The sequence below is a fragment of the Erithacus rubecula genome, assembly GCF_903797595.1.
Source record: "Erithacus rubecula genome assembly, chromosome: 28".
Classification (NCBI taxonomy): Eukaryota; Metazoa; Chordata; class Aves; order Passeriformes; family Muscicapidae; genus Erithacus; species Erithacus rubecula.
The window spans coordinates 1,705,031-1,719,946 of NC_136680.1; the positions used below are offsets into that span (position 1 = coordinate 1,705,031).

Genomic DNA, 14,916 nt, shown 5'->3' on the forward strand with positions numbered 1-14,916 from the left:
TATTATTCTGCTTTAAAATGCTATTTATTCGCTTTAAAATGCTATTTATTCTGCTTTAAAATGATATTTATTCCGTTTAAAATGCTATTTATTCCCTTTAAAATGCTATTTATTCCGTTTAAATTGCTATTTATTCTGCTTTAAAATGCGATTTATTCCGTTTAAAATGCTATTTATTCCGTTTAAAATGCTATTTATTCTGCTTTAAAATCCTATTTATTACGTTTAAAATACCATTTATTCCCTTTAAATGCTATTATTCTGCTTTAAAATGCTATTTATTCCCTTTAAAATGCTATTTATTCCGTTTAAAATGCTATTTATTCCATTTAAAATGCTATTTATTCCGTTTAAAATGCTATTTATTCCGTTTAAAATGCTATTTATTCTGCTTTAAAAATCCTATTTATTACGTTTAAAATACCATTTATTCCCTTTAAAATGCTATTTATTCTGCTTTAAAATGCTATTTATTCCCTTTAAAATGCTATTTATTCCGTTTAAAATGCTATTTATTCCATTTAAAATGCTATTTATTCCGTTTAAAATCCTATTTATTCCGTTTAAAATCCTATTTAATCCGTTTAAAATGCTAATTATTCTGCTTAAAATGCTATTTATTCCCTTTAAAATGCTATTTATTCCGTTTAAAATGCTATTTATTCCGTTTAAAATGCTATTTATTCCCTTTAAAATGCCATTTATTCCGTTTAAAATACTATTTATTCTGCTTTAAAATCCTATTTATTCCGTTTAAAATGCTATTTATTCCGTTTAAAATCCTATTTATTCTGCTTTAAAATCCTATTTATTCCGTTTAAAATGCTATTTATTCCATTTAAAATGCTATTTATTCCGTTTAAAATGCTATTTATTCCGTTTAAAATCCTATTTAATCCGTTTAAAATGCTAATTATTCTGCTTAAAATGCTATTTATTCTGCTTTAAAATGCTATTTATTCCCTTTAAAATGCTATTTATTCTGCTTTAAAATGCTATTTATTCCGTTTAAAATCCTATTTGTTCTGCTTAAAATCCTATTTATTGTCTTTAAATTAGTGTCCATTGTCTTTAAAATAGTGTCTATTGTCTTTAAAATGCTCTTTATTAATGCTCTTTATTGTCTGTAAAAAGCTCTCTATTCTGTTTAAAATGCGGTTTGTTGTCTTTAAATTGTTGTTTTTTCTCTTTAAAATGTTGTTTGTGGTATCCAAAAGAAGCAGAAATTCACGGGTCATATTTGACAGAGCGCAGACCGAAGTTTTAGGTCGCTCTAAAAACTTATTTTAGTTCTGGTTGCAATTAATTAAATACTTTTCATTACAGAGCATCTTAAAATATGACAACCAATCAACACTTTTATCCCATCAAAAAAATATTCACATTATCATATTCACGTTAGGATTTTCCAATCACCAAAAGTTAGTGTGTTACATTTTAAACTAAAAGTTGTTTTTCAGTTTTCTCGCAGCGGGAAATTCTGAGGTTTTTTTTCTCCACTTGCAACAATTTGGATTTTTGTTTGTCTGTGAAAATCTTTCTGCTGTCTGTCCTGGTTTGAAGGAGAGGTATCTGCTAATAAAGTCAGAAATGGATAATGTAAACCCCCTCCAAATTATTATAAATTTGAAATTAAGGGGTTTTCAGGCAATTAGAAATAAGCGTGGTGGCACAGTCCCATTCCATGGTGCTGCATCCTCCTGCAGGGGCAGAAATGTGGATTCTGTCACAGCTGTTGAAGGTGTGGCAGTGATCTTTATCTCCTGGCACATATTCTCTGTTAATGGGCCACCTTTAAATCACCTGGGCAATCATCTTTATCTTCCCACAGCCCATCCTCCCTCCAGGAGATATCTCCTGTTCATGGGCCAGTTGTAAAACCAGGTGAGCAGTGATCCTGCTCTCTGTGGGGATATCTCCTGTTAATGGGTCAGGTGTTAAAAACCATCTGGGGCAATCATCTTTATCTTTCCCATGACCCACCCTTCATCCAGCAGGTATCACCTGTTAATGGGCCACTGTTAAAAACTGTATGTGGCAGATTCTTATCACTGTGGGAGATATCTCCTGTTAATGGGCCATTGTTAAAAACTGGGTGTGGCAGATTCTTAACACTCTGGGAGATATCACCTGTTAATGGGCCAGGTGTGAAACCAGGTGAGCAGTGATCCTGCTCTCTGTGGGGATACCTCCTGTAAATGGGCCATTGTTTCAAACTGGGTGTGGCAGTGACCCTGATCTCCTGGCACACATTCTCTGCTAATGGGCCATCTTTAAACCAGCTGGGCAATCATCTTTATCTTCCCACAGCCCATCCTCCCTCCAGGAGATATCTCCTGTTCATGGCCAGTGAGTCCCAGTGCATGGCTGATAAAATTCCATCATCCCACTGGGAGATGCTCCAGCCAGGGCAGGAGCCAAGCCTTTCCTGCCCAGATAAAAACTGAGATTTTGAACAGCAAGTTTCCATCTTTCCACTGGATTCCAGAGGAAAGCCAGACCCTTCCACATCATCCCTGGAGCTTCAGAGGAAACTGCACCTTCTCCAGGAGCACTGCTCCAGCTGAACCACATCTGCCCCTGCAGGAGGATGCAGCACCATGGAATGGGACTGTGCCACCACCCTGACTGACTGAGGGTGTCAGCTTGGATTCTGACTCTGGCAGGGTTTGGGATTGTTCTGTGCGATGCTGCATTTCTATTTTAATTTTCCTAGTCAAGAACTGTTATTTTTAATTACCTGAAAACCCCCCTTAATTCCAAAATTATAATAATTTGGCGGGTGGAGGTTTACACTCTCTTCTTTGCAATACTGCATTTCTATTTTAATTTTCCTTGTCAAGAACTGCTATTCCTAATTACCTGAAAACCCCTTAATTTCAAATTTATAATAATTTGGCAGGTGGAGGTTTACACTCTCTTCTTTACAATACTGCATTTCTATTTTAATTTTCCTAGTCAATAACTGTTATTCCTATTCCCACATCTTTGCCTGAAAACCTCTTAAATCCAAAATCACAATAATTTGTTGGGAGGGGGTTTACACTCTCTTCTTTGCAATGCTGCGTTTCTATTTTAATTTTCCTTGTCAAGAACTGCTATTCCTAATTACCTGAAAACCCTTAATTCCAAAATTATAATAATTTGGTGGGTGGAGTTTTACACTCTCCTAATCAATAACTATTATTCCTATTCCCACATCTTTGCCTGAAAACCTCTTAAATCCAAAATCCCAACAATTTGACGGGAAGGAGTTTCCACTCTGCATTTCCAAGAGATTTTTGTGATTTCATTAGCCAAACACCCATCCTCCAAACCACAACAGCCACACCCACACCCCTATAAACCTTTTCCTAACAATTCCTCATTTCCCCCCCACCCCACACACAGGGAATCCCACCCAGGGACGCCGCCAAGCGCCGCAAGCGCAAACCCAAAAAAGTGGTGACGGTGGATTGCCAAAAACACATCACCAGCTGCAAAGCCACCCACGGCGACGTGGTCCTCTTCTTCATCCACGGCGTGGGAGGCTCCCTGGACATCTGGAAGGAGCAGCTGGAATTCTTCTCCAGGCTGGGCTACGAGGTGGTGGCGCCGGATCTGGCGGGGCACGGCTGCAGCTCGGCGCCGCCCGTGGCCGCCGCCTACACCTTCTACGCGCTGGCCGAGGACATGCGGGCCGTGTTCCAGAGATACGCCAAGGGCAGGAACATCCTGGTGGGACACTCCTACGGGTGAGGGCACGGGAGCCTCACAAAAATCGGGAGTTTTATCCCGTTTTTATCCCATTTTTATCTCATTTTTACCCCATTTTTACCCCGTTTCTCTCCCATTTTTGCCCCATTTTCCCCCCATTTGCCCCAGCACTCAGATCCCCTCGGTGTCCTTGGCACTCCAGAGGGCACAGGCAGAGCAGGGACTATAAATAGGATTAAACCCAGGATTAGGGACCCTAATTAGGCAGAGACTAACGAAGGGGAAGGAGCTGGAGGTGGCTGGGATCCAGCACAAGGCACAAAATCCTCACCTGCTGCAGAATTTGGGGGCTCTGACCCCAAAAATTTGGGGTGGGGGGTTGGGAGGAGCCTGGCATGGGTGGGGGTGGGAGGGAGAGGGGAAAATCCTCGGGTGTGGGGAGGGACAGGGACAGGGAGGGGACAGGGACAGTGATGGGGACAGGGACAGGGACAGGGGACAGGGACAGGGACAGGGACAGGGACAGGGACAGGGATGTGACAGGGACAGGGACAGGGACAGGGACAGGGACAGGGATGGGACAGGGACAGGGATGGAACAGGGACAGGGATGGCACAGGGACAGGGACAAGGGTGGCACAGGGACAGGGACAGGGGACAGGGACAGGGATGGGACAGGGACAGGGACAGGGACAGGGACAGGGATGGCACAGGGACAGGGACAGGGACAGGGACAGGGGTGGCACAGGGACAGGGACGGGACAGGGATGAGACAGAGACAGGGATGAGACAGGGACAGGGACACCTGGGTGTGACAGGGACAGTGCCAGGGGTGGCACAGGGACAGGGACAGGAACAGGGATGAGACAGGGACAGGGATGAGACAGAGACAGGGACACCTGGGTGTGACAGGGACACCTGGGTGTGGGCAGGGACAGTGCCAGGGGTGACACAGGGACAGGGACAGGACGTGTGGGTGTGGCAGGACACGTAAACATGGGCAGGGACAGCTGGGCATGGCAGGGACAGGGACCTGCGTGTGGCAGGGACACTGCCAGGCATGGCACAGGGACATGACAATGAGACAAGGACATGGGACACGGAATAGGGACAAGGACAGGGACAGGGACACCAGGGTATGTCAGGGACACTGCCAGGGGTGGCACTGGGACAAGGGCAGGGACAGGGACATGGGGAGGGACAGGGACATGAGACAGGGACATGAGACAGGGACACCTTGTCTACCCCATGCTGCCCCAAGCCCCACCCACCCCTGTCACCCTGATGTCCCCTGATGTCCCCGTGTCCCCTGATGTCCCTGATGTCCCCATGTCCCTGATGTCCCCGTGTCCCCCAGGGTGTCCTTCTGCACCTTCCTGGCTCACGAGTACCCGGAGCTGGTGCACAAGGTGATCATGATCAACGGCGGCGGCCCCACGGCGCTGGAGCCCAGCCTGTGCTCCATCTTCAACCTGCCCCCCTGCGTGCTGCACTGCCTGTCCCCCTGCCTGGCCTGGAGCTTCCTCAAGTGAGTCACCCTGGGGACACGCTGGGGACACCCTGGGGACACCCTGGGGACACCCTGTGCCACCCTGGGGACACCCTGTGCTGCCCTGTGCCCCCTGCGTGCTGCACTGCCTGTCCCCCTGCCTGGCCTGGAGCTTCCTCAAGTGAGTCACACCTGGGGACACCCTGGGGACACTGTGTGCCACCCTGGGGACACCCTGTGTCACCCTGAGGCACCCTGGGGACACCCTGGGTCCACCCTGCCACCTCTCAGGGGTCACCCTGGCACTGCCACTGCTGAGGAAGGGGACAGGGGGTGGCTTTGGGGGGCTGGAGTCTCCTGGCACCTCTCAGGGGACAAATCCTGGCACTGCCACTCTGACAGGGACACGGGGTGGCTTTGGGGGGCTGGAGTCACCTGGCGTCTCTCAGGGGTCTCACCCTGGCACTGCCACTCTGACAGAGGGAGGTGACAAAATTTCCCTTTTTTGGGAGCCCCACCCTTGCTGCCACGCCCCAAATTTTTGTGTCCCCGTGTCAGGGCCGGCTTTGCTCGCCAAGGTGCCAAAGAGAAGCAGCTGCTGAGGGAGGGCAACGCCTTCAACGTCTCGTCCTTTGTGCTTCGGGCCACCATGAGCGGCCAGTACTGGCCCGAGGGTGACGAGCTGTACCACGCCGAGCTGGCCGTGCCCGTGCTGCTGGTCCACGGCATGCACGACAAGTTTGTGCCCGTGGAGGAGGACCAGAGGATGGCAGAGGTACAAAAGTGTCACCTGCAGAGGGGTGTGGGGGAGATGAGCCCTGAAATTTGGGGTGGGTGGGGGTGGGAGGGGGGAATCGTGGGGTGGGGACAGGGACAGGGACAGGGGTGGCATGGGGTGAGGGACATGGACAGGGACACCTGGGTGTGACAGGGGCACTACCAGGGGTGGCACGGGTACAGGGACACCTGGGCATGGCAGGGACAGGGACAGGGGTGGCACAGGGAAAGGGACAGGGACACCTGGGCATGGCAGGGACAGGGACAGGGGTGGCATGGGGTGAGGGACAGGGACAGGGACACCTGGGTGTGACAGGGGCACTGCCAGGGGTAGCACGGGTACAGGGACACCTGGGCATGGCAGGGACACCTGTGTGTGACAGGGACATTGCCAAGGGTGGCACAGGGAAAGGGACACCTGGGTATGACAAGGACACTGCCAGGGATGGGACAGGGACACCTGGGCATGACAGGGGCAGGGACATCTGGGTATGACAGGGGCACAGCCAGGGGTGGCATGGGGACAGGGACAGGGACAGGGACAGAGGACACCTCCCAGTGCTCCAGGGTGCTCCAAGCCCTGGCCAGGGACACTCTCAGGGAGGGGACAGGGGGTGGCTTTAGGGGGCTGGTGTCACCTCTCAGGGATCACCTTGTCACTGCCACCCCCGAGGGAGGGCATAGAGCAGCTCTTGTGTCACCTCTCAGGGTGTCACCCAACCCTGCCACCCCCAAGGGAGGGCACAGAGCAGTTTTTGGGGTCTCCTGTCACCTCTCAGGGTGTCACCCAGTCCTGCCACCCCCGAGGGAGGGCACAGAGCAGCTCTTGTGTCACCTCTCAGGGTGTCACCCTGCCCTGCCACCCCCGAGGGAGGGCACAGAGCAGTTTTTGGGGTCTCCTGTCACCTCTCAGGGTGTCACCCAGCCCTGCCACCCCCGAGGGAGGGCACAGAGCAGTTTTTGGGGTCTCCTGTCGCCTCCGGGGGTCTCAGGCTCGCTGCCCCCGCAGATCCTGCTGATCGCCTTCCTGAAGGTGATCGACGAGGGCAGCCACATGGTGATGCTCGAGTGTCCCGACACGGTGAACACGCTGCTGCACGAGTTCGTCCTCTGGGAGCCCGACACGCCCGACGGCGACGGCGACACCAAATGAGCCAGCGCCGGGCCGGGACACCGGGACCCGGGACACCGGAACACCGGGACCTGGGACACCGGGATACCGGGACACCGGGACCCGGGACACCGGGACACCGGGACACCGGGACCCGGGACCCGGGACACCGGGACCTGGGACACCGAGACACCGGGACCCGGGACACCGGGATACCGGGACACCGGAACACCGGGATACCGGGACACCGGAACACCGGGACCTAGGACACCGGGACACCGGGATACCGGGACACCGGAACACCGGGACCCGGGACACCGGGACACCAGGATACCGGGACACCGGGACACCGGGATACTGGGACACCGGGACCCCGGGACCCGGGACACCGGGACCTGGGACACCGGGACCTGGGACACCGGGACACCGGGACACCGGGATACTGGGACACCGGGACCCCGGGACACCGGGACAGGACCCGGGACAGCGCGGGCGGGGCTCGGTTCGTGTCCCCGCGCTCGCAGCCGGGCGGCTCCGCAGAGCCCGCGGGGAGGCGGTCCCCAAATCTGGGGACAGAGGGGACACGGCACAGTGTGTCGCCAACCCCGGACATTGTCACAGCCGGTCCCTGACCTTGGGGACACAGGGGACATGGCACAGTGTGTCCCCGACCCCGGATATTGTCACAGTCCGTCCCCAACTCTGGGGACAAAGGGGACGTGGCATGGCTAGTCCCCGACCCTGGACATTGCCACAGCTGGTCCCCAACTCTGGGGACACAGGGGACATGGCATAGATTGTCCCTGACCCCGGATATTGTCACAGCCGGTCCCCGACCTTGGGGACAGAGAGGACATGGCACAGATTGTCCCCGACCCAGGACATTGTCACAGCCGGTCCCCAACTCTGGGGACAGGGGGGACACATGGTCCCCAACCTCAGAGGTTGTCACAGCCGGTCCCCAAACCCGCACATGCCACACCTTGTCCCCAAACCCGGACATTGTCACACCTTGTCCCCAGACCCGGACATTGTCACACCTTGTCCCCAAACCCGGACATTGTCACACCTTGTCCCCAGACCCTGGACACGCCACCCCCCGTCCCGCTGGAGCGGCTCCGTCCCAGTTTTTGGTTTTTTTGTTTTTGTTTCTGTTTTTGTTTTTTGTCCCTGTCATTGTCACGCCCGCCCGTGGGAACAGCTCCGGGAATCCCGGGAGAGGAGGGGTGACACCGGGAGGGGACCCCGGGACAGGAGTGGGTGACACCGGGAGGTCCCCGCGGGGATTTTTGGGGCGGTTTTAAGGAGAATCCCGAGGCTCCTCCGCGTTGGGATCTGCCTGGATTTGGGGGGATCCTTCTGGGAATGAGGATTTGGGGGATGAGGATTTGGGGGATGAGGATGAGGAGGATTCCCGGGATGAAGGCGCGTCCCCGGTGCCACCGCGTCCTTGTCCCCTCTGCCACCATCCCCGCGCCTTTCCAGCCGGGATCAGGAAAACCGGAATTCCCGGGGATGATTCCTGCACGGATCTGCGGGATCCCGATCCCATCCCCCCTGAACAGATCCCATCACTCCCGGGATTCCCGGGGGTGATTCCCAGTGATTCCTGCACAGATCCAGGGGATCCCATCCCATCCTGTACAAATTCCATCATTCCCACATTTTTCAGGAATGATTCCTGGTGATTCCAACATGGATCTGCAGGATCCCGATTCCACCCGATCCCATCCCCCCTGTACAGATCCCATCACTCCCAGAGATGATTCCCAGGAATTCCCGCATGGATCTGCAGGATCCCAGAGCACTCGATCCCAATCCCATCCCTCCTCTAAAATTCCATCATTCCCACTTTTCCCAGGGATGATTCCCACACAGATCCACTGGATCCCTCCCGATCCCATCCTGTACAAATTCCATCATTCCCACATTTTTCAGAAATTATTCCTGGTGATTCCACAGGATCCTGGAGCACCTGATCCCTCCCGATCCCATCCTGTACAAATTCCATCATTCCCACATTTTTCAGAAATTATTCCTGGTGATTCCACAGGATCCTGGAGCACCTGATCCCTCCCGATCCCATCCTGTACAAATTCCATCGTTCCCACATTTTCCAGAAATAATTCCTGGAATCTGTGGGATCCCAGAGCACCAGATCCCACTCGATCCCACCTCTCCTATAAAATTCCATCATTCCCACTCTTCCCGGGATTCCCAGGCACGATTGGGAATTTGGGATGGGGTGAGGAAACAGAGGGAATTCCCAATCCAGGGATGGGATTTGGAAAGAGGGATCCCAAATCCAGGGATCAGGACAGACTCCAGAGATCCCAAAGAAATCCTTGGATGAGGATCCCAAATCCGAGGATGGGAAGAGAATTCCAAGCCCAAATAAATCCCTGGATGGGATCAGGATGGAACCCAGGGATCCCAAATAAATCCATGGAGGAGGATCCCAAATCCAGAGAGCCCAAATCCAGGGATTTTGGGAATTTGGGACAGGATTCACTGCAGGGATCCCAAATAAATCCATGGATGGGGATCCCAAATTCAGAGATCCCAAATCCAGGGATTTTGGGAATTTGGGACAGGATTGACTGCAGGGATACCAAATAAATCCATGGATGGGATCCCAAATCCAGAGATCCCAAATCCAGGGAATTTGGGACAGGATTCACTGCAGGGATCCCAAATAAATCCATGGATGGGGATCCCAAATCCCCGGGTGGGATTCAGATGCTGCAGGGATCCCAAATCCAGGGATGGGGGGAGAATCCCAATCCCAAATGATGATTCCCACGATCCCAATCGATCCCAAAAAAAAAATCCCCCGCAGGAGCCACCCCAGGATGTCCCCAGTGCCACCTCTGTGTGTGTCCCCTCCCCAAAATCCCCCAAATTTAAACCAAAGAAATCCCCGTGGAAACCCCAAACCCTGTCCCTTGTCCCCAAATTGTCCCCAAGGTGTCCCACGCGGGGCTGGCACCGCATTGATGTCCCCAAAGTGTCCCCAAGGTGTCCCCAGGGTGTCCCCTGTGCCAGCGCCAGCCCCGCCCGCTGCTGTGTCACCCCAGCCGAGCTCAGAGCATCCCAAAAAAACCCAAAACGCCCCAAAAAACGCCACCAACGTCCCCAGAAATGCCACCAACGTCCCAAAAATGTCACCAATGCCCCAAAAAATGTCACAAACACCCCAAAAAATGTCACCAAAGCCCCCAAAAATGACACCAACGTCCCCAAAAACGTCACCAATGCCCCCCAAAAATGCCAAGACCCAAAAATATCAGAAATGCCCCCAAAAAAGTCACAAATACCACAAAATGTCACCAGTGCCCCTCAAAAAAATGTCCTGAGTGCCTCCAAGAACTGTCACCAAGCCCCAAAAATGTCACAAGCGCCCCCCAAAATGTCCCTAATGGACCCAAAAAATGTCACCGACGCCCCTCAAAATGCCGAGAACGCTCCCAAAATCGCCACCAAAGCCCCCCAAAAAATGTCACCAATGCCCCCAAAACGCCACCAACCCCCCAAAATCGCCCCAGGTCTGTGTCCCCCCCGTGCCCCGCTCTGTCCCCTCTGGTGCCACCCCCCGTCCGTGTCACCCCCCCAGTAAAGCCGTGCTGTGTCCCAGCCGTGTCCAGCTCCGTACTGGGAATGTCCCCGAGCGCCTCGGGGCGGGGACGGGACCCCAAAAATCCCCCAAAACCGCCGGGGTGGAATTTATTGGGGGAAATGGAACAGTCACAAAAATGGGGAGGGGGGAGGGGGGCGGTGTCACCCTAGGGGGGGCTCATTGTCACCCAGGGGTGTCCCCAGGGCGCAGCTGGCTCTCAGTGTCACCCAGGGATGTCCCCAGGGCGCAGCTGGCTCTCAGTGTCTCTGGTGTCACTCAGTGTCACTCAGTGTCACCCAGGGATGTCCCCAGGGCGCAGCTGGCTCTCAGTGTCACTCAGTGTCACCCAGGGATGTCCCCAGGGCGCAGCTGGCTCTCCCCCTGGGCCAGCAGCACGCCCAGGGCTCTCTGCAGCAGGGTCACCCTGTGTCACTCAGTGTCACCCAGGGATGTCCCCAGGGCGCAGCTGGCTCTCAGTGTCTCTGATGTCACTCAGTGTCACCCAGGGATGTCCCCAGGGCGCAGCTGGCTCTCCCCCTGGGCCAGCAGTACGCCCAGGGCTCTCTGCAGCAGGGTCACCCTGTGTCACTCAGTGTCACTCAGTGTCACCCAGGGATGTCCCCAGGGCGCAGCTGGCTCTCAGTGTCACTCAGTGTCACCCAGGGATGTCCCCAGGGCGCAGCTGGCTCTCAGTGTCTCTGGTGTCACTCAGTGTCACCCAGGGATGTCCCCAGGGCGCAGCTGGCTCTCCCCCTGGGCCAGCAGCACGCCCAGGGCTCTCTGCAGCAGGGTCACCCTGTGTCACTCAGTGTCACTCAGTGTCACCCAGGGATGTCCCCAGGGCGCAGCTGGCTCTCCCCCTGGGCCAGCAGCACGCCCAGGGCTCTCTGCAGCAGGGTCACCCCCAGGCGCCGGCGCCGCTCCCCCGACCAGGACACGGCCGGACCATGGAACTGACCACGGCGAGCGTTGGTCACACAGGAGAGCCCTGGGGACAGGGACAGGGACAGGGACATGGGATATGGGATATGGGGACAGGGACAGGGACAGGGACAGGGACATGGGATATGGGATATGGGGACAGGGACAGGGACAGGGACAGGGACATGGGATATGGGATATGGGATATGGGATATGGGGACATGGGGACATGGGGACAGGGACAGGGACATGGGATATGGGATATGGGATATGGGGACAGGGACAGGGACAGGGACAGGGACAGGGACATGGGATATGGGGACAGGGACAGGGACAAGGACATGGGACATGGGATATGGGATATGGGGACAGGGGCATGGGACAGGGACATGGGATATGGGAACAGGGACAGGGGACATGGGGACAGGGACAGGGACAGGGGACAGGGATAGTGACAGGGTCAGGGACAGGGATGGGGACAGGGAACATGGGAACAGGGACAGGGGACAGGGACATGGGATATGGGATATGGGGACAGGGACAGGGACATGGGGACAGGGACATGGACATGGGGACAGGGACAGGGGACAGGGATAGTGACAGGGTCAGGGACAGGGATGGGGACCAGGAACATGGGAACATGGGAACAGGGACAGGGGACATGGGGACAGGGACAAGGGATATAGGGACAGGGATGGGGACAGGGGACATGGGGACAGGGGATATGGGGACAGGGGATATGGGGACAGGGTCAGGGGACATGGGGACAGGGACAAGGTGGCACCCACAGTGTCAGGGGACAGAGAGGCTCAGGGTGGCACCCACGGGGACAAGGTGGCACCCACAGTGTTGGGGACAGCCCTGGAACCCCTGGACTGTGCTGGGAGGGTGGGGATGGGGAGGTTGGAGGTTTGGGATTGGCAATAGGGGCTGTGGGATTTGGGGTTTGGGATTGGGAGAATGGGATTGGGACTGGGGATGGGGGTTGGGAATGAAGGGTTTGGGCTGTGGGATTGGGGGTGTGGTAATGGGGGCAGTGGGATTTGGGGTTTGGGTCAGTGGTATTTGGGTCAGTGGTATTCGGGGCTTGGGGCAGTGTTTTTGGGTTTGGGTCAGTGTTTTTTGGGATCAGGATGGGTTTTGGGGTTGGCTCACCCAGTGCCTCCAGCATGCAGCTCTCCCGGGTCAGTGGGGTTTGGGGCAGTGTATTTGGGTTTGGGGCAGTGTTTTTGGGGTGGGATTTGCTCACCCAGTGCCTCCAGCATGCAGCTCTCCCGGGTCAGTGGGGTTTGGGGCAGTGTTTTTGGGTTTGGGGCAGTGTTTTTTGGGATCAGGATGGGTTTTGGGGTTGGCTCACCCAGTGCCTCCAGCATGCAGCTCTCCCGGGTCAGTGGGGTTTGGGGCAGTGTTTTTGAGTTTGGGGCAGTGTTTTTGGGTTTGGGGCAGTGTTTTTGGGTTTGGGGCAGTGTTTTTGGGGTGGGATTTGCTCACCCAGCGCCTCCAGCATGCAGCTCTCCCGGGTCAGTGGGGTTTGGGACAGTGTTTTTGGGATTGGGTCAGTGGGGTTTGGGGCAGTGTTTTTAGGTTTGGGGCAGTGTTTTTGGGGTGGGATTTGCTCACCCAGTGCCTCCAGCATGCAGCTCTCCCGGGTCAGTGGGGTTTGGGGCAGTGTTTTTGGGTTTGGGGCAGTGTTTTTGGGTTTGGGGCAGTGTTTTTGGGGTGGGATTTGCTCACCCAGTGCCTCCAGCATGCAGCTCTCCCGGGTCAGTGGGGTTTGGGGCAGTGTTTTTGGGATTGGGGCAGTGTTTTTGGGATTGGGTCAGTGGGGTTTTGGGCAGTGTTTTTGGGTTTGGGGCAGTGTTTTTGGGTTTGGGGCAGTGTTTTTTGGGATCAGGATGGGTTTTGGGGTTGGCTCACCCAGTGCCTCCAGCATGCAGCTCTCCCGGGTCAGTGGGGTTTGGGGCAGTGTTTTTGGGTTTGGGGCAGTGTTTTTGGGATTGAGTCAGTGGGGTTTGGGGCAGTGTTTTTGAGTTTGGGGCAGTGTTTTTGGGTTTGGGGCAGTGTTTTTGGGGTGGGATTTGCTCACCCAGCGCCTCCAGCATGCAGCTCTCCCGGGTCAGTGGGGTTTGGGGCAGTGTTTTTAGGTTTGGGGCAGTGTTTTTGGGGTGGGATTTGCTCACCCAGTGCCTCCAGCATGCAGCTCTCCCGGGTCAGTGGGGTTTGGGGCAGTGTTTTTGGGATTGGGGCAGTGTTTTTGGGATTGGGTCAGTGGGGTTTGGGGCAGTGTTTTTAGGTTTGGGGCAGTGTTTTTGGGATTGGGTCAGTGGGGTTTGGGGCAGTGTTTTTAGGTTTGGGGCAGTGTTTTTGGGGTGGGATTTGCTCACCCAGTGCCTCCAGCATGCAGCTCTCCCGGGTCAGTGGGGTTTGGGGCAGTGTTTTTGGGTTTGGGGCAGTGTTTTTGGGTTTGGGGCAGTGTTTTTGGGGTGGGATTTGCTCACCCAGTGCCTCCAGCATGCAGCTCTCCCGGGTCAGTGGGGTTTGGGGCAGTGTTTTTGGGATTGGGGCAGTGTTTTTTGGGATCAGGATGGGTTTTGGGGTTGGCTCACCCAGTGCCTCCAGCATGCAGCTCTCCCGGGTCAGTGGGGTTTGGGGCAGTGTTTTTGGGTTTGGGGCAGTGTTTTTGGGATTGGGTCAGTGGGGTTTGGGGCAGTGTTTTTGGGTTTGGGGCAGTGTTTTTGGGGTGGGATTTGCTCACCCAGTGCCTCCAGCATGCAGCTCTCCCGGGTCAGTGGGGTTTGGGGCAGTGTTTTTGGGATTGGGTCAGTGGGGTTTGGGGCAGTGTTTTTGGGATTGGGGCAGTGTTTTTGGGATTGGGGCAGTGTTTTTGGGGTGGGATTTGCTCACCCAGTGCCTCCAGCATGCAGCTCTCCCGGGTCAGTGGGGTTTGGGGTAGTGTTTTTGGGATTGGGGCAGTGTTTTTGGGTTTGGGGCAGTGTTTTTGGGTTTGGGGCAGTGTTTTTGGGGTGGGATTTGCTCACCCAGTGCCTCCAGCATGCAGCTCTCCCGGGTCAGTGGGGTTTGGGGCAGTGTTTTTGGGATTGGGTCAGTGGGGTTTGGGGCAGTGTTTTTGGGTTTGGGGCAGTGTTTTTGGGGTGGGATTTGCTCACCCAGTGCCTCCAGCATGCAGCTCTCCCGGGTCAGCGCCTCGCCGGGCGCGCGGTGCGGGAAGCAGAGCAGGGGCACCACGCCCTGCCCCGAGTCCCAGATCTGCAGGATGCGCCGCACCTTGGGGCAGCCCTGAGCCCCA

At 54.7% G+C, this 14,916-nt stretch overlaps 1 protein-coding gene and 1 long non-coding RNA gene across 2 annotated transcripts in view; both read left to right on the plus strand.

The window, feature by feature from the left end:
* Positions 1–7,130, plus strand: part of ABHD8 (abhydrolase domain containing 8) — a 17,576-nt gene extending 10,446 nt beyond the window's left edge. Inside the window, exons 4-6 of the mRNA XM_079328493.1 lie at positions 5,053–5,223; positions 5,743–5,959; positions 6,971–7,130. Coding sequence (XP_079184619.1) covers positions 5,053–5,223; positions 5,743–5,959; positions 6,971–7,114 — 532 coding nt within the window. The 3' untranslated portion in view covers positions 7,115–7,130. The remainder of the gene's footprint in view (positions 1–5,052; positions 5,224–5,742; positions 5,960–6,970) is intronic.
* The window catches only part of LOC306813262, a 96,658-nt gene that overhangs the window by 74,313 nt on the left and 7,429 nt on the right, over positions 1–14,916 (plus strand). The window lies entirely within an intron of this gene.